Source organism: Nothobranchius furzeri, chromosome 2 (assembly GCF_043380555.1).
Source record: "Nothobranchius furzeri strain GRZ-AD chromosome 2, NfurGRZ-RIMD1, whole genome shotgun sequence".
Classification (NCBI taxonomy): domain Eukaryota; kingdom Metazoa; phylum Chordata; class Actinopteri; order Cyprinodontiformes; family Nothobranchiidae; genus Nothobranchius; species Nothobranchius furzeri.
In genome coordinates, this window is record NC_091742.1 from 77,896,618 (window position 1) to 77,922,138 (window position 25,521).

General features: G+C 42.8%; 1 protein-coding gene and 1 long non-coding RNA gene across 3 annotated transcripts in view; one reads left to right on the forward strand and one right to left on the reverse strand.

Moving 5' to 3' along the window:
- The window catches only part of LOC139066106 (uncharacterized), a 28,806-nt gene extending 9,162 nt beyond the window's left edge, over window positions 1-19,644 (reverse strand). The window contains exons 1-2 of the long non-coding RNA XR_011519076.1: window positions 16,965-19,644; window positions 97-137 (exon numbers count right to left, since the gene is read on the reverse strand). This is a non-coding gene — a long non-coding RNA (uncharacterized lncRNA). The remainder of the gene's footprint in view (window positions 1-96; window positions 138-16,964) is intronic.
- LOC139061559 (zinc finger protein ZFP2-like) lies at window positions 2-23,502 on the forward strand. 2 transcript variants are annotated; one of them, XM_070547997.1, is made up of 3 exons: window positions 4-2,505; window positions 19,642-20,316; window positions 20,653-23,502. In XM_070547997.1, exons 1-3 carry the CDS (start codon window positions 2,337-2,339, stop codon window positions 21,159-21,161), a joined length of 1,353 nt encoding a protein of 450 aa, XP_070404098.1. In that variant the 5' UTR covers window positions 4-2,336; the 3' UTR covers window positions 21,162-23,502. The 2 variants fall into 2 exon arrangements, with proteins under 2 accessions (XP_070404097.1, XP_070404098.1); XM_070547996.1 differs by having other exon boundaries at window positions 2-2,505; window positions 19,642-23,502.
- The last annotated feature ends 2,019 nt before the right edge of the window (window positions 23,503-25,521 follow it).

A 25,521-nucleotide genomic window follows, 5' to 3' on the forward strand; every position in this document is an offset into this window, starting at 1 on the left:
TTGTGTCATGTTTGAAGTCCCTGGATGCAATTGGGTTAGAGTATAATGGACCTAAATCAATGAATGTGTTTTCAGAAAGATATGGGGGTTGTCTACCTGTTTTGCTCGGCTTGTTCGGGTCACAGGGGTATCTGCCCCTGCAGAGAAGCATAAAATACTTCAAATTGGGCCTTAGTCATGTTGCTGTGACATAATTAGCCTTCAAATGCAGCATTTTTAGGATGCACATAGCCCTAATCAGACTCCACCTTCCTGTACTTGTTAGCTATGCTGCTATGCTAATGGTAGTTTGTGTTAGAAGCAGGAACAACAGATAAACAAGTAGTTTATAAGTTATTAAACAGTGTCTTCTTCTGTAGGAGTCTACTGCTAAAATCTTTGTTAGTTATAACAAAGTTGCTGTTAATTTAAAGAGCATTACATATACTGTGGTCTCTAATGCAAATGACTGCCGTGAGTCATTATTTTCTGTGGGGGGGGAAAAGCTCTGACACTCACGTTCAGGAATGTAACGTGATGAAAGAACCATTTCTCCCCTCTAACAGCTGTTTCTGTTTGACACAGTGCCAGAGAGCATGAAACAGCCAAGGTCATGAATTCACTCCTATCAAATGTACCAATGGGCATCCTTATGTTCGAACATAGTGTTCGTTATGGCCAAACTGCGGCTTGCACAGAAGTCAGATAACGAAACACCACTCGAGTTCAGATCTGGCGGGCCGTTCCTCCCAATCACACCCCTCCAGGTCAAGCTGTCATTGCTCACGTGAGCATTGAAGTCCTCCAGCAGGACAATGGAGTCCCCTGATGGAACACTGTAGCACTCGTCCCAGGGACTCCAAAAAGAGTGGGTAATCTGAACTGATATTTGGCGCATAAGCACAAACAACAGTAAGGACCCGTTCCCCGACCCGAAGGCGCAGGGAAGCTACCCTCTCGTCCCCCGGGGTAATCCCCAACACACAGGTAAAGAGTCTTGGGACTTACACAAAGCTAACCAGAGCCCTCCGCCTCTCACCCGGAGCAACTCCAGCAAAGGAGAGTGTCCAACCCTTCTCTAGGACTTGGGTTCCAGAGCCAATGCTATGTGTCGAGGTGAGTCCGACTATATCTAGCCGGTACCGCTCAACCTCTGCCACAAGCTCCTGTTCCTTCTCCACCAGCGAGATGACGTTCCATGTCCCAATAACCAGTTTCCTTGTCTGGGGATTGGACCGCCAAGGCTCCCGCCTTGGTCTGCCACCCGATCCACACCGGACCCTTCATGTTCCTCCTGGATAGCTCCTAGGATCATTAGGCCACTCAAACTCCTCCACCACAATAAGGTGACGGTCTTTGGAACTTCCACTGGTGTGTGGACCTAAGGGCTCGAATTGGAGCATAAGGCTTTAACAGTTCAGTAATCTAGGGAGGAGCTTGACCACATTGAAAGTAATAGTCAGGATTCTAAAATGAATTCTAAAGTTAATGGGTAACCAGTGCAGAGACTTTAAAATAGGAGTGATGTGAGCTTTTCTGTTTGCTGCAGTTAGGAGCCTCGCTGCAGAGTTCTGGACCAACTGAAGGCGGTCAAGGGCTTTTTTGTTAAAACATGTGACAAGAGTGTTACAGTAATCTAGACGGGAGAAGATAAAGGCATGGATGACCATTTCAAGTTCAGTGGTGCTCACGCCTCAACCCTGCCACATGGACCTCAAGGGATAAACCATGAACCCTGTTCAATGGTCAACTTTCCTGGCGGGGTCACCCATGAGGACAGTGGGAGGGTTAAATATCTTTTGAATAAAATGCTCCATATTCCACCTTTAACCCCTTGAGACCCTGCATCCACATATATGAACATTGGCTTCTTGCACTAGAATATTTTATTCTCTTCAATTTAGACCTTTTTTATATTTAGAACCATTTTATATAGAATTTAAGTTTAAAATGTGTTTTGTTTCTGTTTTTTCTAGGAAACCTGTTAATATTTTTTTATTAAATTTTATTTTTACATCACACCAAATACAAATTTGGGTGTCAGGAGGATAAGTATTAGCCTGGCAAGCCAGACTAAATAAATGTATTATTTAAACTTTTTACTTTTGCGTCAATGAGTTGTTAGAAGGTTTCTTTCACAGAGAGCAATCTTTGCAAAGCAAGAATTTGGTCTGGTTCACTAGGCTTATAGGTGACGTTTTGTTCAGACTCCAGACCAGCAGGTGGCGATAACTCACAAGTTCATTGATTGCTGACCACCACCACCAGGAAGAAGAAGAAGAAGTAAAGGAGCGTTAGCAAAGTTAGCTTGTAGTTGTTTGTTGTGTGAGGTGAACATTTGAGTCTCTGGGTTAAACATGGATTTAGGAGAGTCTCTGATGGAGTTTGTCAGCAAGCAAGTAGCTACTGCTAGAAAAATCATCAAAAAGGTTGAAGAAGCCTTGGCCCAGTTCGAGGAAGGGCTTGGTGGTCAGCGTAGACTGTCGGATATGAGCTCGGAACCACGGAGCAGCTCATACAGAGCAGGTAAGAAACACCAGCGGGACTCGTGCAGAGACGGACTGGGACAATAATTTAGCCCGGGGCCGTGTCCTGTTATTATTTAAGGCGTGTAGAAAGCTGCTTTCTTGTGTAGATCATCTCCAGCTAGCGGACTTTATGCTATTAATGTTTTAGTCCCAGGGGAGGAAGAGTACTTTGTTCAGATTCAGATTTCAAATTTATTGGCAAAGTAAAAGTACATTTACAAGGAATTTGTCTTCGGTAGATGTTCGCTCTCTAAAACATACAACAACCACAATAAATGAGAGTAAAAATACCTAAAAACACATAAGAACATGTATACCCACACACATGTTCGTTTACACAGACACATATATATATATATTAGGGGTTGTATGAACTAGTCGACTAGTCGACTTCACGGCTCTGTAGTGACTTTTTATGCCTGTCATCAACTAGTCGCTGTCACGTGATAATGACTGACAAGATGCAGTCCTCGGAAAAGACAGCAGGTGATGAGCCCCTCCACGTCTGGATCGGCGGAGGCAACGCGCTGTGCGGTACTGACACCGGCGGTAAAACGGACATTTAACCAAACTGTGACCTTTTCCCTCTTGCAATTTAACCTTCTCTCACCCCCATCCTAATCTTAACCAGTTTGTGCATGTGTGACCTAGAGGGTTGGATGCTTAAGATCCTAAAACCGTAGGTGATAATAACCCTTGATGAAAACAGCAGAGGCTTATTCACAAGTTTAACAATTTTTATTTATAGGATACAACACAGGAGATTTATTAAAGACAACCCAGGTCGGGATAAAAAGTAGACTAAAAACTCTAAAACACGGGAGGGAGGAGCGACGACAATGCTGGCCCTGGGACTACACACGCAACGCCATCTAACTATTATTTAAAAGCACAAAGCCGCTGTAGGGACCCGAGACAAGAGACAATAATATAAAGACAAACACTCAGTGCTCCCTTTAACTAAAGCTCATACACACGTCACCCAGAAGTGAGTAAAACCCCCGACAAACCCCTACAGCGGATACGCTAAAAGAAACTAGCCTCCCAGAGACAGCACTGTGCTTAACGCTAACCACCCGACTCAAACAAGTTTACTTCCTTCCCCCTCTGGAGAAAACGATTAATAACAAGATAAAACCGGTAAACGGTTTACTAAAAGAACTAGAAAAGATTTAATAAAATGAACTGGAAAAACAGTAGCAGGCTAAGGTCTGTGAACGAAACACGCATTGTTAGTCCTATTCTAACGAACCATAAAAATGCTGTGAATGTTATAAACCAGTACCTCATCGGCCGACCGCTTGCCAATGAAAATTCCGGCTGTTCACCCCTCAGTCCTGCTCACCCTTCGTAAAGAGGAACCAATTAAAAATATAACCGTTAAACTGAAGCAAAGCCAGGTCACTCACCACTTAGCCGCACGCACGTCTGCACCCAAAGCGAAGCATTCAGCGTTTGCAGCTAGACCCCAGCTGCCCTAATTATAGCAGCCCTCTGATTACACACCTGGATCCCCTGTCAGCGGCATGACAGGTATAACCAGAATAACTTCCGGGAACTAAGGTGACCCGGTTACACATGCAAAGCTCTGATCGTTGACGTGCGCTCCAGACATTGCGTCCTGAGCACCGCCTAATCAGGTGTCACCACCTCAAAAATAAATTAAACACGCGATCGTTCATGTCGGCTCATTTCCTTTCATGTTTTCTGTCTGTTATTTGTGCCTGATGCATTTCCCTGCTGCGGAGCGAGGCTCTTCACCTGTTGTCCTCCGGTGACACACCCCCAAGATTCCACTATCTTCACTCCGCTCCGCTCCGGCACGAACTCCGCAGCAAAAACGGTCCCGTTGTAGTCGGCCGGCGAGCAGCGGCACTCCGCTGTTTTTGCGATCGGTAGATCTTTTTAGAACTGCAGTTCAAAGGTAACTCATAAGGTGAATATATATGAACGCAGGTAGCGGTTTTTCTTTAGGATTGAGAGGAGATGCAGGAAGATAATAAACAGGCAGGACAGAAAAATAGTCAAATAAAAACAAGTTAGTTTTTGTACCTGGTGGTTGCAACAAACAGACACCATTGAAGGTAATCAGACGTGAGGAACAGAAAATGAAATAATTATTTTAATGTTTAGAGCAGCAGGAAAGGCTGCAGGCGCATCAGTGAGTTTGCGGCTGCTGCGCAGGGGGAGGGGGGAGAGGACTGAAGCAGGGGGAGGGGGGAGAAGACTGAAGTAGGATGCAGAAACTACAGTTATTAAAAGAGATGTGTTAACTTAGAAAATGTGGGCGCAATTTTAATTGTCAAAAACTCCAGCGAACCTACCGACCGACCCCCCGACCCCCCCCCCCCCCCCCCCGGCTTCCGGCGTATGACGTCATCAACGACTAGTCGAAGTCGACTCGACTTTCATTACTTGACTGTCGACTTTAAAAAAAATAAAGTCGTGCAGGCCCTAATACATATATACATTCCCCCCCCCCCCACACACACACACACACACACACATATCCATAAGCATACTGAATAAGTATTAAAAACTACAATAAATGGATGGTAAAATAATCTATAGATTCAGGAGAAAAATGGCTGAAGGAAAGAAACTGTTCTTGTGTCTGGTAGTTTTTGTGTACAGCTACGCATCCATAAATGATTATTTTTCAGTGGGTTGGATTTAAATTGGTATAAAAAACATTGAAAAAAACCGGTTCAAACAAGACTATGCGACCCCCGGTAAGTAATATTATATTCATGTATTTTAGGTCACTGCCAAGCTGAGCTTAGATTTTAAAATGTACTGTTTAACCATGAAATTTAAATGTGATAGGGTAAAACCCAGTGCATTTAACATAATGCTGCACTTTAGAAAATGGGTTGAAATATAACATGTTGGTTGGAGCTGGGTTCCGACTATCGGCTTGTGTAGCTCTCGGGAGACCTCTGTTTTCCACCCGGTTCTCCCCTCCCCGCAGCTCGGCGCATCTCTGTCTGATCGCGGCTTCTGTCTGCTGCGCGGGCTGCCGACTTGTGGAGCTCTGGGATGGAAACCTTTCCACCCGGTTCTCCCCAGCGGCAGCTCTGCGCATCTCAGATCGCAGCGGCGCTTGTCTGCCGTGCGGCTGCCGGCTTGTGGCAGTTTTACCCAGCGGTCAGCCCGACGTATCTGGCTCAGAAGCTCTGGTGTTGTGCACAGTTAACTCCGGTTGTAGCTAGGTTGCTACTTCTGTTAGCTTAGCTCCCACCTCCGCGTTAGCTTCAGGTTAGCTTGTAGCTAGTTCGACTGGGTGTTGTCAGTTGATCCCAGCCTTACAGCCCCACCCTCAGCTCCACCTCTCTCCCTTTTTGTGGAATTGTCTGGGCTTGGCGGAACCTGTGACACGGTCAAAATGGCGGTGGTGGCCACCTCCCATTTTTCTTCAAAAACGTGTTATTGGAGCCTATGGAAACCCACTGTCCAATATTTATATGTCGATGGTCAAAAAGGCTGAATCTCTATTAGTTTTTATTCTCAGTTTGGCCCTCCCCATTTGCTGGCATGGTACATTCCTATTGGATCAGTAGTACATGGAAATGTGTAGAGACCTGTGTGCATTACAAATCTCATCTTCAATGAGTAATATGTGAAAATCATAGGTGGTGGCTTTATCTAGTCCGGTGTTTCCCAACCCTGCTGTCCTCAGGGCACACTGTCCTGCATGTTTGTTTTCCATGTTGCCTTTTTAACTGCTGCCACACACCTGACTTAAAGGAATAAGCGATTAACAGGCATCTGCAGCATGTGATGTCCTCCTGAGGAGCCAACGTAAATCAGATGTGCCGAAGCAGAGACATGGAAAACATTTAGGTTTGTGCACGCATGCGCGATATTAGCAATCCAGCTCAGCATTCAAATCACAACCACCGGAGAAATAACACATCATGACGAGTCGGCAACGGAGCTCAAAGGTTTGGGAGCATTTTACGAAAACAAATGAGAAGCGAGTAGAGTTCAAACTCTGTAAGGTGACACTATCATAGGTCTAGGAACAACTGTATTTTATTATGTTTAGAACATGTTTGAATGTCACATATTTGCTCTAATGTTACAAACGATAAGGATTTATTTTATCTCGCTACGTTACAGTGCTAATAAAATCGCTCTTCTTCTACAATGGACGAGTTTCTTACAATGCCAACCACGTGCACACCTCAACAAGCCAACGTCCATTTTGAACATGCTGGTAACGGACATGAGACCCCTGTCCATGGTCAGGGATCAAGGTTTTAAAGATGTGATCAAGAAGTTCAACCCAGAATACTATGAAAACTGTCTACCAGGCCGATCACATTTCACCACCATGATGGAGGAGAAATACGAGACGACCTTCCAGAAGGTGTGTGTGTGTGTGTGTGTGTGTCTTTGTCTCTGTCTCTGGACACATAAAAATAATAGTAGATTTTGATGCATTTTATGATAAGAAACTATTATTAGTTAAAGCATAGTATATATTTTTCTCTGTGTTATATCTTAACATGCTTTATTTGAAAAAACATTTATAAATTTGGCATCTGAACTAACTTTAATGTTTTATCTTTAAGGTAATGCAGGCCCTCAGAGCTGTGAATGGTTCCCTGACTGCTGACGTGTGAACCAGCTGTGCTACAGAGGCGTACCTTGGTGTGTCCTGCCATTTTCTGAGCAACGATTGGAACATGAAAAGCTTCAACCTTTCCACCATGTCTCTAGAGGAGAGGCTCACTGGTACAAATATAATGACTTGGATTGAAGAGGTTTTAGCTAAGTTAGAAATCGTGCCTGTTAAAATTAAAGCAGTAGTTCATGAGAGTGGGTCTAATGTGGTAGCAGCAATGAGACCGCTTGAAGAGAAACATGCCTGGGCCTCTATCCGCTGTGCTGAACACACACTCCAGCTCCTAATGAACACTGCTCTCAAAGAAACCTGCATCAGCAGAGCATTATGTGCTGCTAGGCAGCTAGTGGAGCACTTCAACAAAGTAGAGCTGGCAAGTACAAAGCTGAAGATGAAACGGGAGCAAATGAATGTGAAAAAAATATTCACTGATCCAAGATGTCAGCACAAGATGGAACAGTACATTCCACATGATAGACAGACTCCTCAAACAGCGATGGCCTCTCGCTGCCACTCTTTCAGATCCTGAGGTGAAACCAAGAGGGAAGCAGTACATCGACTTGAAGCCAGAGAAGTGCTTGATGAACTCAAGAAAGGGTTGGTGCCTTTTGAGACCGCTTCTGTTTACCTTAGTGGTCAACAGTACACAACCATTTCAGGTCTTCCACAGGTCATCGAAGGTCTGACACGGTCTGTAAACCACAGCCAATTTCAGACAAGCTCAGGGAAATCTTCCAGTGCAGATGCAGAAAAAGGGATAAAGCAGAGATGGGGAAACATCTGTACAGTTTTTGAAGGGAAAGAAAACATGGTTGTTCTTGCAGCTGCCTTGGACCCCAGATACAAAAAGCTAACATTTTTGGCTCCTGAAGATGTCATCAGAGTGCAAGGGACCATTGAAGTGCTTGCTGTCAAAGAAGAAGCAAAAGCTGGAACAGGTGAGCTTACACAACTGCAGAGGGCTGATGATTCAGGTGTAGTTGAGAAGTCTGCTCTGGATGCTCTCCTTCAGTCCGATACAGAAAGTGATGATGAGAGTGAGCAGGAGGAGGAAGATGCCCAGGACAGAAGGGTCCAGATAGTGAGAGGGGAAGTAAAGGTGTATCTTTGAGAAGCTGCAATTTCTGAGAGAGATGATCCTCACAAATGGTGGAGTGAAAATGAAGGCTGTTTCTCCACACTTTCTAAGCTGGCTAAATCTTTTCTGTGCATCCCTGCCACTTCCACCCCATCTGAGCGGATCTTCTCTGCAGCTGGGAACATCTGCTCTCATGTTAAACATGTTAAAATGCTATCTTTCCTGACTGTAAACCAGAACCTTGTGTGACTATTTTAGCAGGATAAATTTCAGTTTGTGAGCACAAGTCATTTTTTAGTTTTAGTTTTAGTTGCTTACACCCATTTGACATTGTAACACTTGTATTAACATGTTACAACAACAAAGTTAATTAAAAGTTGTTTGATAAGCAATAAACTTGTCTTTATTTTTAGATTGCACGTAACTTCAAACTAGAAGCTAATCATGGGTATATAGAGCATCGTAGTGAGTGCAATAAGCTAAACTTCAGAATTAGAATGTTTTATTGCCGTATGTGAGAGAAATCCGAACATTAGGAAATTGCTGCAGTACTTAAATGCATGACACACGATTAGTCGACTAATCGTCAACAAAACTTGCCATTAGTCGACTTACAAATAAATCGTTTGTGGCAGCCCTAAAGTTAATGTTAATCAGTCATGTTGTGGCAGGCCACTAGAAAGTTCCACTAGCTCCGTGGAGATCTGGAGCTCTCAAACTGTTGTAGAGTGCCGTTCATAAACCCGTTCACACACCAGAATGAGAGCTCACTTTATTATTCAGGGGTGGACCTTTAAAGCGCCCGAGCGCCAATGGCGCTAAATTTTCTCGTCTGGCGGTAAATACTTGACGACTTACCGCCCGGGTGGCGCCCAAACCTTATTTGTCATTTACACACCGGCTTTCACCTGCATCATGGCCCCGCCCTGTAGGAAGCCGCCGTTGCCGTTTTCGTTTCGCGCGCATGAACCTGCGCGCCTCTAGCCACGTACTGCACTTGTACGATTCGTGCACGTACTGCACATTCTAGTTATAGTCACGTGAACTATAAGTTCACTATTAAAGACGAAGTGGAACCACGCTAGAAACACACAAGCACGCAGGAAGATCGCGCCACCACAGGGATGGGATTTCTTGATGAAATCTCCGGCAAAACGCTTTAAAACTGGTGAGGAGAAGTGAGACAGTTCGAAACGGTATGAAGCAGAGAAGCGCGTGTGTAGGTGGAATGATTCTTGGCGGTTTAAAGAAGACAAGAGGCGCAGAGAATGGCCATGTTCGGTTGAGCAGCGCCTCGCCTGGAAAACAGGCGAGAGAAGGCGGAAGCAGCGGGGGGAGTGGCTGAAAGCCGGCGTTTAACGCCGGGGACACACCGGCCGCGGAAGCGCCCGAAGCGAATCGCTCACGGAATCCGGCAGCTGCTCGCCGCTCCACAGTCCAGATCAGACGCGCCCCATTCGAGGCGCGCCTCGGCTCAGCTGTAGTTTTTCTTTTAACTTGTCCTCCATTTCCTCTACGTGTGTGTGTGTGTGTGTGTGTGTGTGTGTGTGTGTGTGTGTGTGTGTGTGTGTGTGTGTGTGTGTGTGTGTGTGTGTGTGTGTGTGTGTGTGTGTGTGTGCGTGCGTGCGTGCGTGCGTGAGTGAGTGAGAGAACCTATGGTGTGAACCAGTTGTTTCTGCCAGTTGAATCTCTTGGATTTTCCTGCATTGTTCCATTTTAATTGTGGTGCCTGTTAGCAGCTGAAACACATCCTCACGTGCTTGTGAATATCATGTATTCTATATGAAAACATGACTGTAATAATAAGTAAAGGTTATCAGGTGTAGCTTCAGTGTGCCAAAAGAAGAAACGTGACAAAAGAAAACAAAACACATTTCTCTTTATGGCCTATATTGTTGTCATCATCAACGTAACATGATTTACAGAATACATGTGAACAACTAACATTTCATGTTCTACCACCGGATGTTTGGATCAAAATATGAACCAATCAGATCTTAGATCAGGTGAGAGCCAGGCGTTTCCCATCATCCTCTAGGTTTTGCAGCCGAGGGAGAGCAACTGCAGCGCCTTGCTCCAAAATCTGCGGCCACCTTGATCTCACGTGGTTATCGTTGCCTACGTATGCATGACGTCAGAGCAAGTCGGCGTCAATTCGGACACAAATCTAACCGGCATGCACCGCTCGCTGATCACCGCTGGTCTAATCTGCGCAGAACTTGCTCATCTCGAACACAGCCGATGGCTCGAGTACAGCAAAGCGGAGTTGGTGATGTACTGCGTTGTATGCCGGAAGTATGCGACGACAAAATCGTGTTTTGTTGAGGGAACAAACAAATTCAAACTTGAATACGTTATTATGTTTGTGAATGTGTACAAAATAAAGGTTTATTACATTTAAAACGGTTCAGTTGTTATTTTGACTCGTTTTGGCAGCTGACCAGTGGGGCCGGTAGATTCTTGGCAGGGCCGGTAAATATTCAGAGTTACCGGCCCTGCTGGCCGGTTGGTTTTGAAGTTAATGTCCACCCCTGTTATTCATCAGGAAAAATAAGTGAGAGTTTGGTTTACGTTCACCAAAAAAAAGAACAAGTTCACAAATGATTGTTAAATAACTTGTTCAGGCAGTTCTTTTTATAAAATATCTAACTATAAATATCAGATGGGAAAAGGGGAACTAGACAACACCAGTATAATACATATTATGGAGCCTTTTATAACAAGAGTCTGGCATTTCAGGCCCATCATTTTGTTGTTTTATTTCATATTTTCAAATCCATCCCTAAGACCCACGTGGTAGGGGTGAGGTGGTGCCCACTCCTCACCCCTACCACATGAACCCTATGGGATAAACCATCAACCCTGCGCAATGGTCAACTTTCCTCACGGGGTCACACCCATTAGGACAGTGGGACGGTTAAACATGAGAGAAAAGTGAAAAGGTAATGCATATCTGAAAAAAGTGCATAAGGTGTGTAGTGACGGGTTTTTGCTGCAGTGTGCTGGGACAAGCTCATCTGTGGGGACAGGAGCGTGCGCTGCGCCGAAGCTGGAGCGCATCAGTAAGCTGCGCTCCCGCACAGGGGGAGGAGATGCAAATCTGTTCAAATGCTGGAAACAAAAAATGGAGTCTGGTGTGTTTTCGTGTGTGTTAGGAAATTGCTGCAGTACTTATAAAATACTTAATAAAATACTTTTCCTTATAGAATACCAACATGCATATAATATGTCATCCACAAGGGGGTGCTGCAGCACCCTCAGCACCCCTACTTCCCACAGCTTTGTACTCAGCTTCAGCTCAAACTGTATGACTTCCTCGCAGAGCAAATCTTATGAGTTATGAGCTCACACTGTACAACCCAGTTCTCTGATGCGACTCGACTGCTCACACTGTACGGCTGGTAGCAACACGTCGAACCCAAAAATATGCTGAAAATAGCAGTTTTTACACAACACGCCATACTTTTTGTGTTGTTATTGATGTCTGTTGTCCTTCGGGAGTACTGTAGAAGTACACACAGGGATTTATGTGGTTGGATGAGAAAGACGAAAGAAAAAAGTAAATCAATTTATTGTGATCAGTTTAAGTTGACATAAACATGGCAAACACACGTTGTTGACAATCCTTGTCATTGTGTGCGTTAAATAAGTGTATAAATAAGAACGACCAACGTGTGTTAACTCATTCACTGCCAGCCTTTTCCTGATCGGTAAAGCCCTTCGCTGCCAGCGTTTCTCAACGTTTTTACTGTTTTTTTTTAAGAGTCACAGAACGTTGCACGCTAGGATGATCTCAACGCCAGAACTACCAAAAGAAAGAGTAGATTCACCTCTTACATCAGGAAGAATTTGCACGTTTCAAGCGTTATCCGTTCTTTCATAATCCGTTGACAAATTGTGATCGGCAGAAGCTTTTCCGGTTCGCGCCTTACGTTTTTTACAGCAACGGCCCAAAACGATCTCCTAACACATGGATTTTCTGCTTCCTGGTCACGTGACGTGTGACTTATGCAGATGAAGATCGGCTTTAGAGCTGAGATGTTTGTTCTCACGGTGCGGGGGCTCGTTCCGATGCCCACACAGTAAAAAAATGCAAATGATGACTTAAGTTGTCATTGGCCGTGAATGGATGGATTTAAAATTAAGACTTTAGTCATCAATGGCAGTTAATGAGTTACTAGGGAAATAGCTGGCGAGCCATGCTGATACATGTTTGTCCATGAGCTGTGAGCGTTACGGGTACTTTTTGGGTCTTAGCCGCTCACAGCGCCACTTCAACAATGCAATATCCTTACAACCAGGGTCCGAAATTAACACTCACCACTCGCCAAATGCGAGCAAATTGCTCCATTTGGCGAGTAATTTTTTGAGCTCCACCTGCCACCTGGTGAGTAAATGTTTGCACCAAATTAGTTATGTTTATCAGTCATCTTCCATGGATTTCTGATACTCCTCCCGCCTGCATCCAACGTACACAAACGTACGCGAAACGTGAACGCCGCATCCAACGTCATTTCCACCTATCCCATTCAATCAGTTTATCAAGTTAGCAGTTAGCTTCATGTTAAAACTAGCGGTGAAATGTGGCGGTTTTTAACCGGAGTCAGCCAGCCTTCCAAAAGAAAACTCGTCGGACTGGAAGAAAAACCACCAGGACCAGTGGCAACCAGAAGATTTTGTGAAAAGTGGCGAACTGGAGATGGCGGAGTCGTGAGACAATGGCTACATTATGATGGCCACGTAGCGTTGCTGCCTTTCACAGACACTTTTTCTGCATGTGCTGCAAAAAGTATAGCCGTCTTCTATCAACTGTCCCTCGGCATTCTTCAAATATCCAAAAAATGTCCATACTTACTTCTTTGAGGGATAATAAATGTCCCGAGTGCTTAAGTGCGCATGTGCAACCCACTTCTTCAGCAAGTGATACGGTGGCTGGTAAGGGTCACCGCGCCTACGCCGCAGCCACGGTAATCCACCGAGAAATTTTTTTTCTTTTTTGAAAACAAGGCGGTTATTATTATTGTCAACTTTTTTACCGGGGTTTACTGCTACACCAGTTACCGTGATAACCCTGACACACTCAGGGTTTTCCTTACATAGGCGTAGCCGTGGCGGGCCGCCACGGCTGAAATCCCACCGCCACGCCTACAACATCCCAAGTTTTATTGATGTTTTTTTTTTTTTTTTTTTTGAGCCGTTTCCCAAAGAAGCAGCAGGAACTACTGTGTTGTTGCGTGTGATCACAGCCGGCAGGTAGCAAGGAGGAGGAGGCACGGCAGGGTGGTTACAGCTATGAGTGTACGGATGAAGCATTTTTGACGAATACGAGCAAGAAACGAGTGTAAAACTCGGAAATATCTGTAATCGTGCTGAATGAAATTCTCATTGGGTAACTGACTGTCTTCAAGCTCTGTGATTGGCCAGTCAGATAGAGCGCCCGCCCCTCCCTACACGCCAAACTGCAGCTGGGAGCTCAGTCAGCTCGGCCCAGGGATCAACGCACACACACAGACAGTAAGCCGGGCGTGCACTGTGCGACTTTTTCACTTTTTTGAGCCGATTTTCCAGTCGTGCGAGAATCCACAAGATCGGGGCGAGTTTAGCGTTGAGCGTCGTGTAGTGTACAGGGGGTTACGAGAGGCGATTAACACCACGTGACCAGCTACCGATCAGCAATCGTGAGCTCGCACGGACTTCTGGAGTGTTTAATATTTATCTCGTTCCTCATGAGGGTTGAAGCGGCGCAGCGAGCAGCTGCGACCCAAAAAGTATCAGAACCGCTCACGGCGCATTCGCAATCCTGCATCAACTCCGCTCGCCCGCTATTTCCCTAATAACACACGTTGTTCGTTTTTATTTCTACATGTTTTTTTTACTCACAAAGATTGTCAAGAAAGCGTGTTTGTCGTGTTCATGTCAAATTAAACTGATCACAAAACACAGATTTACTTTCTTTATTTCGTTTCCTCATCCAACCCCCATAAATCCCTGTGCGTCCTCCTGCAGCACTCCTGAAGGACAACAGGCAAAACAAGACAAACAAAAAAGTCTGACGTGTTGTGTAAAAACTGCTATTTTTAGCATATTTTTAGGTCCGACATGTTGCTACCAGACGTACAGTGAGCACATGACTTGTGAGATCTGCCCTGCGCTTAAGTCATACAGTTTGAGCTGAAGCTGTGTTACGAGTGAAAAAGTCGCACAGTGTCCGCCCAGCTTATTATAATGTTCACTGTAATGCATCTTGATGTTCTTAACAAATAAATCAAATCAAAAATATTGGTCAATAATGCCAAATATGTAAATTTGTGTTTCAGTCATTTTTATACTGGCTTAAAAATACTTCATTAAGTCTATTAAGCAGGGGTGTAGAAAGTTTTTATTAGGGCCAGCCCAGTAATGATCTTGGACCAAAATAAAGGGGGCAAAAGAAGATGTTTTTCCAGACGCCAAGAAAAATTAAATGCCAAATCCACCCTGCAAAGTGTGTCACTGAGAGTTTAAAACAGAAATTATTATTGTGCAAATACTGGTGTATTCACCTTTAATACTAGTTATTACAATGCAGCAGTTGCTGGATTGGTGCAGTTCAAAGTGGAGTGCATCAAATAAAACAATATTAACATAAAGGTGAGACGTGTCATAACCCCCCCCCCCCCCCCCCCGCCAACACCACCACAGCTGGAAAAATTCCTAGGGGAAACACTGCACACTTTCAGATATTCTCATGGTGCAGCTGTGTTCTCCAAAGATCAAGGACTATGACCCAAATGAGGCTGTAATGCTTTGGCACAAAGACGGTGTCAGAAGCAGGAGGCCAGATTTCATGGACAGAGAAAACAAGGAATCTGACTAGATTTCAATGAAAGAGTTCATAAAAACATCTCTTAAATAAATAAGTAGTAAAAATGACAGCAGAGTTGTTTTTCTTATTCATTGATGTTTTAATTATTTTGTCACTGTTTGGAATCAACATAATATAGAATAACATGCTTTAGGTAGATCTAAATCATTTAGAATTTTGGCCGGTAAAAGATATGCTTGGCCGGTAGATTTTCATCATCTACCGGCCAACTTGGCCGGTGAGTAAAAAATTTAATTTCGGACCCTGCTTACAACAGATGAGCAAAATATCAAACACGCCAAAAATCCATGCGAACTCATGGTTGCTGATGTGTAGCTGGTCACGTGGTGTTAATCGCGTATCGTTACCCCCTGTGTACTACACAACGCTCAGCGCAAAATTCGCCCTGATCTTATAGGTTCTCGCACAAGGGGAAAATTGATTTAAAAAAGTGGAAAAGTCGCAGTGTATGCCTAGCTTAACAGGGTAAAAGGTTATCATGAATTAGACTTTTTTTGATAAGTTGGGTTTTATCTTTTGACCTTGTGTCGGTGTACTTAACAATAAACAGACTACCGAAAGGAGGCAGGTTTATGAAGGCCTCCAGTCAAAGGAAGAAAAATATTTTCGTTTTGGTGATGGTGACCTGAAAGCATTTTATTATCTTCTATAGATACTTACTAAATCAGATAATGTAAAAGATGTTTCTTCTACACTATCAAATGTTTTATTCATGATTTACTCATGACCTAAATAAAACCTGGGGCTGATCCAGATGACCTAAATAGTTTTAGTCCCATTTCTAGTCCCCCTTTTCTTTCAACAATCCTGGAGAAAACTAGTTTCACAGCTCCATTCACATTTAACTCGCAATAATCAATTCGAACAGTTTCAGTCAGGTTTCCGTCCTCATCACAGTACAGAAACTGTCCTCATCAAAATAACCCTAACAATTTGCTAATGGCAGCTGATTATGGAGTAATTTCCATTCTGGTTCTTTTGGATTTTAGTGCTGCTTTAGATACAGTCTCTCACTCCACTCTGTTGGCTAGGTTGGCATCTACTCTTATTTCTCTGACAGGACTTGCATCATTCAAATGAAGACTTTTGCTTCCTCTCCATCTGGTGTCGCTTCAGGGGTTTCTCAAGGTTCAGTACTTGGCCCTCTTCTTTTTATAGTTTATCTGCTTCTCCTCTGGGCTATTTTTAGGAATTTCAAGCTCCAATTTCATTGTTATGCTGATGTTACTCATCTTTATGTTTCCACCTCTCCGTCTACTCTTCTTCCTCCAGTAGCTCTCACTGAATGTCTGGCAGAACTCAGGTCATGGTTTTCCAAGAACTTCCTATGACTTAACCCTAAGAAAACTGAGGTGCTTCTCATGGGTATGAAATCTGCTCTGGGGAAGGCTGGCAGCTTCTCTTTAGTCTTTGAGAATGCCACTGTTTCCTGTGTGGATCAGGTTAAGAGCCTTGGTGTTCTGTTGGACAGTACTCTGTCGTTTCAGCCTCATACCAATTCAATTTCAACCAAAGTATTGTTGAGTTACCGCCATCAAAAATCAAGTATCATTAAAGTAGTAGTAACAAGAAATATTTACTGGTACCTAGGGATGTCCCGATACAACTAATTTCACTTCCGATACGATACTGATATTGCATCCTTCAGTATTGACAGATACCAATATCAATCCGATACGGTATCGGCACAAATCATACATACTTTTACCTACCTCGTAGTGATATTACCCAATCGGAAAACAAGAGCCAGCAACAGTAAGTATGAAAAAAATGACAAATCTTTTTTAACCATTGGTTGCAAAAATGCAGGTGTGGAAACTTAAACCGCCTGAGCACCATTGGCAGTAAAATTTCTCATTGTGCAGTAAATAATTGAGGACTTACCACCCGGGTGGCGCCCAAGTTTTGTTTGTCATTTATACCGATGTTCACCTCCCCCTGTGTTCACGCATTTGGGATACATCATGGCCGCGCCCTAGGGGTGCAACCAATGGATCATCATTAATCGGCGATCCTTTCAGATCTCTCTCTACAATTTGACACCCACACAGTTTGCAGATCGGCCGTGTGGAGGGTGGAGGCACTACCTGTTCCATGCAAAGGAGAAACGCACAGTGGTGGTCAGGGCGGAGGAGGAGAGGAGCTTGAAAAACTTCCTGCATCGTTTAGGTCGCATGTATGGGAGCATTTAGGCTCCCCTGTAAAACACAATGATGATACAAATGGCAAAAATATACACACGCATGCGCCTCCAGTCTGACGGTGCGATACAGCGCCGCACACACCTACCTCTGGTTGCTGTGAAAGGAGGGAGGGTATGGTACGTCCCGTGAAACATGCCTTGGAAATTTCATAAACGTCGTGGGACCTGTAACTATTGTTGGGGATAAGTCTGTAAAAGAGGACAAAAGAAAAATAAACAGCGCATTAGAAGGGTGAGGAGATGAACGAAAGCTGAACATGATTGGATAGTGTGTTTTAGTAAGGCAAACCGTTTTAACATTTAATCAGCAATTAGACCCCTCTGTAACTCTTGCTTTTATAGCAAGTTTCAAATTGAGCAGAAAATTTTGCAAAGCTGATAGTGTTTGTGTAGGATGTTTACAGTGCACTTATTGCACTTTTTTCTTTATTTTCAAAATGTTTATTTGGAAACCTTATTTAGTTGCATCTACACGAACAAGGTTTTACTGAATTTATCTTTATCAGATACACATTGTTTTTTGATAGTGTTATTTTATTTATTTATTTCAAATATTTGAAAACCTTACTTTCTTGATGCTACAAGGGTCAGTGAACTTAATTTCTGGTGATCGGATGAAGCAGCCCTCTGTATTTTATTTGGATTGGTAGTATGGAAGTTTACCCTTTTATTTCATGTGTGACACTTAAAAACTGTGTTACTGTCTAGTGGTGATTGGACTCTGGGCTGTTCAGTTTATATGACAGGGTTGTTTCTTTGATTGTGTATATTGCACTAGTATCGTGTAACCCTATCTTGAAATTTAATAAATATGCATTTGAAACATTACAGTTGCATATTTATTTTTCAGGATGGACATTTTGTGACCTCATACTTATCTTAAGTTACCTTTTGAGACATGGTGCTATTGGGCTCCTACCCATAGAGCTTTCTCAAGTACAAATACATGATTGTAGAGAAGAGTTTATTATAGCCTCATAAAATCAACCATAATGATAATAATAATGATTTTAAAGCAAACAGACCTCTAGTATCAGAATAATATCGGTATCGGCAGATATCTAAATCCAGGTATTGGAATCGGATGTCAGTAAAAAATTGATCGGTGCATCCCTAGTACAACGTCCACATCACTGCAGATGCAGCACCAATCCACTTATCGATCCCATGCTCCAGCTTTCTCTCACTCGTGAACAAGACCCCGAGATACTTAAACTCCTCCACTTGGGGCAGGATCTCATCCCTGACCCGGAGAAGGCATTCTACCCTTTTCTGACTCAAGTCCCTCCGTCTGTTCTTATTGTAATAAATTTTTTTGTCAATCACGTTGAACGATCAGCTAACCAAATACATGATTTAATAACAAACTTGAGATTTTAGGAGGAATGCAGAGAAGCACTCTGACAGACAGGACGAGAGCCTTAGGATAAACATGAGGGAGAGGAGAGGAGATGTGTCTGTGTTCTACGAGTGCCGGAAGAATTATATTATAAGAAGTATATTAAAATTATATTCAGATGTGTTTTCCAAGACAAAATTTGAAAATATTAACACCTTTTCCAAAACAGAAAAAAACATTCCATGTTGGTTTTTAGTGTAAAATAGAAAAGAAATGATAAACAGATTATCTGGTGCAGTTTTTCTGGAATGAGGAAAGATCTGTAAAAGCAAACTGAAGTAGTGTGATGCCTTAGCCTGGCAAGCCAGACTAAATAAATATATCTGTCAGGAAACGTTCCAGGGATGGCTCTCGGTCATGGGGCTGTTTCTACCTTTGTCTTTCAAACGATCACTGCATGCTACTGGACAGTAAACAATGGGACATACTCACTGCAACGCATGTCAGTCAAATAGGCAGTCCACTGTTGAAGAAGGCAAAAGTACATACTTTTTCTAAAAATAAGACTTAAACACATCTATCTGCTCCTGATTCTAATAAAGCCCGAGTTCAAATAGTCCAAAATTGATGTAAAAGTCGTTCCAAATAAGCTGTAGCCATCTTGTTTACCTACGTCGCATCATCCCACCCACCAAACCAATAGAGCACCTTGATTGGCCCACAAAGCCAAAAGAGCGCTGTAATTGATGCACCATTGTGGAACAATCACAGTGCTCTATGGGTTTGAAACCCCAATAGAGAGCTGTGATTGGTCCCACCAGAATGCAGCTGGGGGCCATGGGGCATTCCTAGCCTGCGGCCATAAACAGATCTTTGTGGTTGTTCAATGTTTATTTTCTTTAAGTAAGAGCTATTCTGAGGTCTCATTATTTTCCAAACATCTTTATTTGGAACAGATTAAAATAAAATGAGATTTATTTTTTATCACATTAATCTACATTTTCTTTTATCCTGTCCAGAACCTCCACAGCATCAAGTTTGGGAAAAAGAGAAGGTTCTGACTGACCAGCAGCTCTTTAACCAGCAGTCGACCTCCAGTTTGGACCAGGAGGAACCAGAACCTCCACTGATCAAGAAAGTCCAGCAGGAACTCTGTAGCCAACAGCATGAAGGGCAGTTCCTTCTGAAGCAGGAAAATGTTAACTTCATGGAGACTTCTTCTGAAGAAACAGACTGCCATGAACCAGAACCAAACAGGACCCAACCCTTGTGTCAGAGTTCTACAGAAGCTGAGAATCAAGATCAGGGTGGATGCAGGAAAAAAAACTCCGAATCAAAGGGCAATGAAGAACTGACACGTAACAAAATACGTCAAAAAACCAATCATCATAGAGACAGTGTAAATGGTCAAAAGCTTAAAAGGCAAAAGAGGGCTCACAGAGGTGAAAGGCCATTTTCGTGTGAGCTCTGTGGAAACTATTTCAGTCACAAGTGGTATTTAAATGTTCACATGAGAACTCACACAGGTGAGAAGCCATATTCATGTAAAACTTGTGGTAAATGTTTTAGTCTCAGTGGTAACTTGACTACACACATGAGAACTCACACAGGTGAGAAGCCCTATTCATGCAAAACTTGTGGTAAATGTTTTAGTCTCAGTGGTAACTTGACTACACACATGAGAACTCACACAGGTGAGAAGCCATATTCATGTAAAACTTGTGGTAAATGTTTTAGAGACAGTTGTAGCTTGACTACACACATGAGAACTCACACAGGTGAGAAGCCATATCCATGTAAAACTTGTGGTAAATGTTTTAGTGAGAGTAGTGCCTTGACTACACACATGAGAACTCACACAGGTGAGAAGCCATATCCATGTAAAACTTGTGGTAAATGTTTTAGTGAGAGTAGTGCCTTGACTACACACATGAGAACTCACACAGGTGAGAAGCCATATCCATGTAAAACTTGTGGTAAATGTTTTAGTGAGAGTAGTCACTTAACTACACACATGAGAACTCACACAGGTGAGAAGCCATATTCATGTAAAACTTGTGGTAAATGTTTTAGTCTCAGTGGTAACTTGACTACACACATGAGAACTCACACAGGTGAGAAGCCATATCCATGTAAAACTTGTGGTAAATGTTTTATTCAGAGTTTTTCCTTGACTAAACACATGAGAACTCACACAGGTGAGAAGCCATATCCATGTAAAACTTGTGGTAAATGTTTTAGAGACAGTGGTCACTTGACTACACACATGAGAACTCACACAGGTGAGAAGCCATATCCATGTAAAACTTGTGGTAAATGTTTTAGTGTCAGTGGTGCCTTGACTACACACATGAGAACTCACACAGGTGAGAAGCCATATCCATGTAAAACTTGTGGTAAATGTTTTAGTGAGAGTAGTCACTTAACTACACACATGAGAACTCACACAGGTGAGAAGCCATTTCAATGTAAAAGTTGTAGTAAATGTTTCACACAGCGTGTTGCTTTGACTAAACACATGAGAACTCAACACATGTGAAATGTCTTTTCCATGTTTGTTCTGTAGGAGATTCAACCAGACATTTTCTTTCAACTTCTTATATGAAAATTCACACTTGAGATTTTATTCACAAGTGTGCTTTTATGAAAGCTTTTTCTACATTAAAATTTAGTCGAGGTTTTGTTTTTTTATACATTTTTTAAAGTTTATTTTACAGTAAATCTCTTGGGGTACAATATGAATGAATGCCTTGTGAGAAAATTTCTGTAGAAAAATCTCTCACTCTCCTGTTTCAAGAAGTAAAGGTTAGTCAGAAGAGTGGGTGGAAAATGGCAGGATTTGGAGTCTGACTCATTAATAATCATGATGTAGGAACATCTTGCCTCTGACTGACTAACAGCAATGTGGCTGTCTCGCTGCTCCCATTTGTAACAATGCAGTGTAATTTGTGTGAAGGTTTCATTAGTATACATTAAGGACATATCAGCTGTAATGTCCATTTTTGGTTTGGGCTTTTATAAATAGCTAATTTTTGTTGAGTTTTTGCTTTCCCTCCCAAATCATCATGTTCGTGAGACTGTGAGATCAGTAGGGTGTGTATTTGTGGGAGATGCAGTCTCCCTGAGGTGATTGATCTGGTGAGATTAAAATCCAAATTACTTATTGGGCATAAATATGTATGTGTACACAGATTGGGTAACTTGGAGTTAGAGGGGTGGTCCCCTTTGGTAATTTGGAGTGTTGCATCCTTGTATCAGTCAGCGAAGGGCGGACCCTTCAGAGGATTGTAAGGAAAATCCTCCCGCTGACTTCAGTGTATAGGGTTAGGGAGTGTATACACGTCGGAAAAGAATAGAAACACTGGGAACACGATGTTTTTCCAAGGTGATTTAGCATTTTCTGACCTAAAATTAATGCAGAAAAGCTTATGGGGAGATGTCTTCATAGTAGCATGGTCGACCAGCTGCATAGAACACTAATGAGGGTGTCCGCGGGGTTTTAAAAAGTATTAAAAAGTGATAAATAAAAATAGTCAAATTTAAGGCCATTAAAAGTGTTAAATTTGGTCTCAGAGGTATTATTTTTTCCAAATTAGGTATTATTTTTTTCAGACTATCAGATGTTGTATTCTGAACATCGACATAGAAATATATTCCGAATGAAATGTTTTGAACGATTATAAAAACAAAACAAGCCGATTATTTGCTCCTCCCACTTGCGCTGCCTTGAGTTGCAAATGAAGCGCTCCTCCCAGTGTTGCCAAGTTAACTTGGCGACTTTGACGCTATTTCTAACAGCTTCTCAGACCCCCTTCTTGACTTTTTAAATCTTAAAAGTACCTAGCGAACACCTCAGAAACATCTCTGGTAACCCTTAGCTACTTTCTGGATAACTGTCGTCGACGTTTCCTGCAGGTTAGCTAAACACTCCGCCTGCACTCTGGACCGTTCTTCAGGACATTAGGAAAGGGAATGATGTAGTGATGTGTCGGTCGCTAAAGAAACGGCTCTCGGAGCCGGTTCCCTGTTGGAGTAACCAGAGTGAGTGACACACACACCGTACCTGCGGACTCCTGAGCCGATAAAAACGGCTAAATGTGCGCGTGCGGCGCGCTAAACACACGTGCAGCTTGCCCCGATTGCTGTGACACCGGGTTGGGGTTGGGGGTGGGGGTGCAGCTGTGGTTGGGACAATTATTACATTAACTGATGGACCTGTAAATAAATAGTTTATAAATAAGGTAGAAATAAGTTCCTCACGCTGATAAATAATAACTAATCTCTCTGAGGACACGGTGCTAGTGCACGCTCCTACAGCACCTTGACATGACTAAATAAATGTTATGCAACATTTAGTGAACAGCAATTTGCATGTATTTGTTATAAATGCCACTGTATAATTCTTGCTGTCAGTATTTGCAAGATATTGGTATTTGGGTCTGTACTGGTTAGACTTAAATGAGTTAAACCAAGGTCTATAGCCCTTGGGTCATAAACTATGAGCTATAAGTATATTGGTCTTTTTATACTGAAAATCAGGAGTTATTTTAGTGATCATCTTGTTTCTTGTTTATTTTTGCCCTGATTGTGCCCTGAGCAGTTTTATGACTGAATAAAAAAAAAAAAAAAAAATCTACATAAATTGAAAAATTGTCTTAAATAATCGAGATCTCAATTTCAGTCACAATAATCGTGATTATTGTTTTTGCCATAATCGAGCAGCCCTACTTTAGCATATCCGGTCACATAATGATGACGTCATATTCAGCGGTCGTTGTGCATCATTTCAGGCCTCGTGGTCAACTGTCTGAACCGCTGAACAGAAGTGCCTGGCTTATTTTCTAAATAAAATAAATATGTGCAATACGTTGTCAACATCAGTGAGTCTCTAAGTCTATTCTTTTTGTATGTTATATATGTTAAAATATGTGTAAATAGGTCGCTGATTAACACTTGCAATTTAGTGTTGTGATGGTTTTAAAAAAATTCTGAAGGTAGTAAAAAAAGTATTAAAAAGTAGTAAATTTTACTTAAGGATTGCTGTATATACCCTGACTAATCCTTAGATTGTCAGAAAATATGTGTTATTTGTTGGAAAATATGTGTTCTTTTATTTATGCTGAGGATTTTATTTTGAAGGTTTCCTGTGGTCTTTGTAAATTGAAACCATCCTCGTTCCATATGACTAAGTGTGTCTATTTAAAGGGTGAAGCTTTATTTTATGTTTTCAGTTATTGAGTTCTTGCTGGTTATCAGACTCCTAGCAATTCTTTATTTCAACATTATAGAATATATTTAGGTGCTGTATTCATGACCACAGCCTAAAGCAGACATGAAACTGACTAGCAGTTCTCCATCAAACATTTTAGTTGTCATCTCTGGCATTACAATTTAGAAAACGGAGGGAGGATGCACAAGCATAACAACAGAAAGCAAAATTTGTTATTAAGGAGGAAGCAGTTGCTGGTAAGCCTCTGAGCCGTGCAGCACTTGTTCCTTTTTTGAATGAAACGCGCTTCATTACAAAAACCAAACTACTCTTAAATCTTGAGCTGATTTTTTCTTTAACCGGTTTTATTGGTTTCTGCCCTTGTGTGTTTGTTTTTGTCTTTCTTTTCCCTTTGAACCCTCGTTCATCGTTTGTGACATCTGTCCTCTCAGCGGTTCCCAAACTTATTTAGACGCGCACCCCCTTCTATGTACCAACCATGTCGACGCACCCCCCAGCCCCCACATCAGGGCATGGCTCTATATTTAGAGTGCCTAGGTAGCACATAAAAAATGCAATTTAACGGTTTTCTTAAAGCAGGAATGTTTAACCTGTGCGGCCAGAGCTCTCTCCTTCTTTAATACGTCATCCCAAAATAGAAACTAATATCTTAATTTGACCTGGAATGAAAAATGTTGTTATAAAACCTCTTAAAAGTTTTTATCACGGAGGAGGCAGCGCTCATTTCTGCCTTCAGCCTGACGGTGCGCCGGAGTTGGCGCAGCGTGCGCTTATTGAGTGAATGTAGGATCTGCTCCATCACTGACATTCCAGGCTAACAAGGAGTTACGCTCTCGTGTCAGCAACTAACAGCAAGCTGCAAAGAAATATGCAGATGCAAAACGTGGTGCAAGAGTGCCAAACATCAGGGAAGGAAGCTTTGTGAGAGTATGGAAGCTAGGTACACCTGCCACCAAGTAACTGTACGACCTATCATTGAGGGAAGGCGCTAATATAAATAGGGCCTGAGGTGGCGCTACAACGATCTTTTACTTTGGCTCAAACTTCCGCTTCTTGTGTGAAGCGCCATTGTGTACGGGACTCCGGCGTGTCGGACTGTGAGTACTATCTAAAAACTTTATGGGTGCTCAGACTCCTATGTGGCTTTGCAGGAGGCTTTCTTTTCACGCCGCCAACAGGAAGAGGAGACATTACAGGAATTTTCCCTAGCTTTAATGGCCCTCATGGCTGCAGTGCAGCAGCAGGCCCCCAGCGAAATGGTAAATGCTGAGGTGTTGCTATGAGACCAGTTCATAGAATATGTGGCAGATGGGTCCTTGCGCCTTGCATTGAAGCAGTTTGTGCGTGGGAGGCCTTCGGCTACACTATTAGAAGTCCGAGCAGAGGCCATTCGGTGGGAGCGGGAGGGGATATCGGGAGGGCCTAGAGGCCGTGCCCACTCCATGCCCTCAGTGTTAGGTCTCCAGTATGGTGTGCAGTGTCCCCCCACTGCAGGTGGCCCTGGTTTCTTCCCAGCTGCTGAGTTGAGTGAGATAAAGGAGATGCTAAAACTCCAACAAGATCAAATAAATAAACTTGCTCAAGATGTTTCTTCGCTGCAGGGTACACGAAAAAAACCTCGCCCCACTAATCACGGCCCCATAATATGTCGACGGTGTCAGCAAGCAGG

What these genes read in the sequence shown, in the direction of transcription:
- LOC139061559 (XM_070547996.1), top strand. Translation starts at nt 2,337, where the DNA reads ATGGATTTAGGAGAGTCTCTGATGGAGTTTGTCAGCAAGCAAGTAGCT. An exon ending in GAGCAGCTCATACAGAGCAG is followed by an intron (nt 2,506 to 19,641) that starts GTAAGAAACACC and finishes TATCCTGTCCAG; the next exon opens with AACCTCCACAGCATCAAGTT.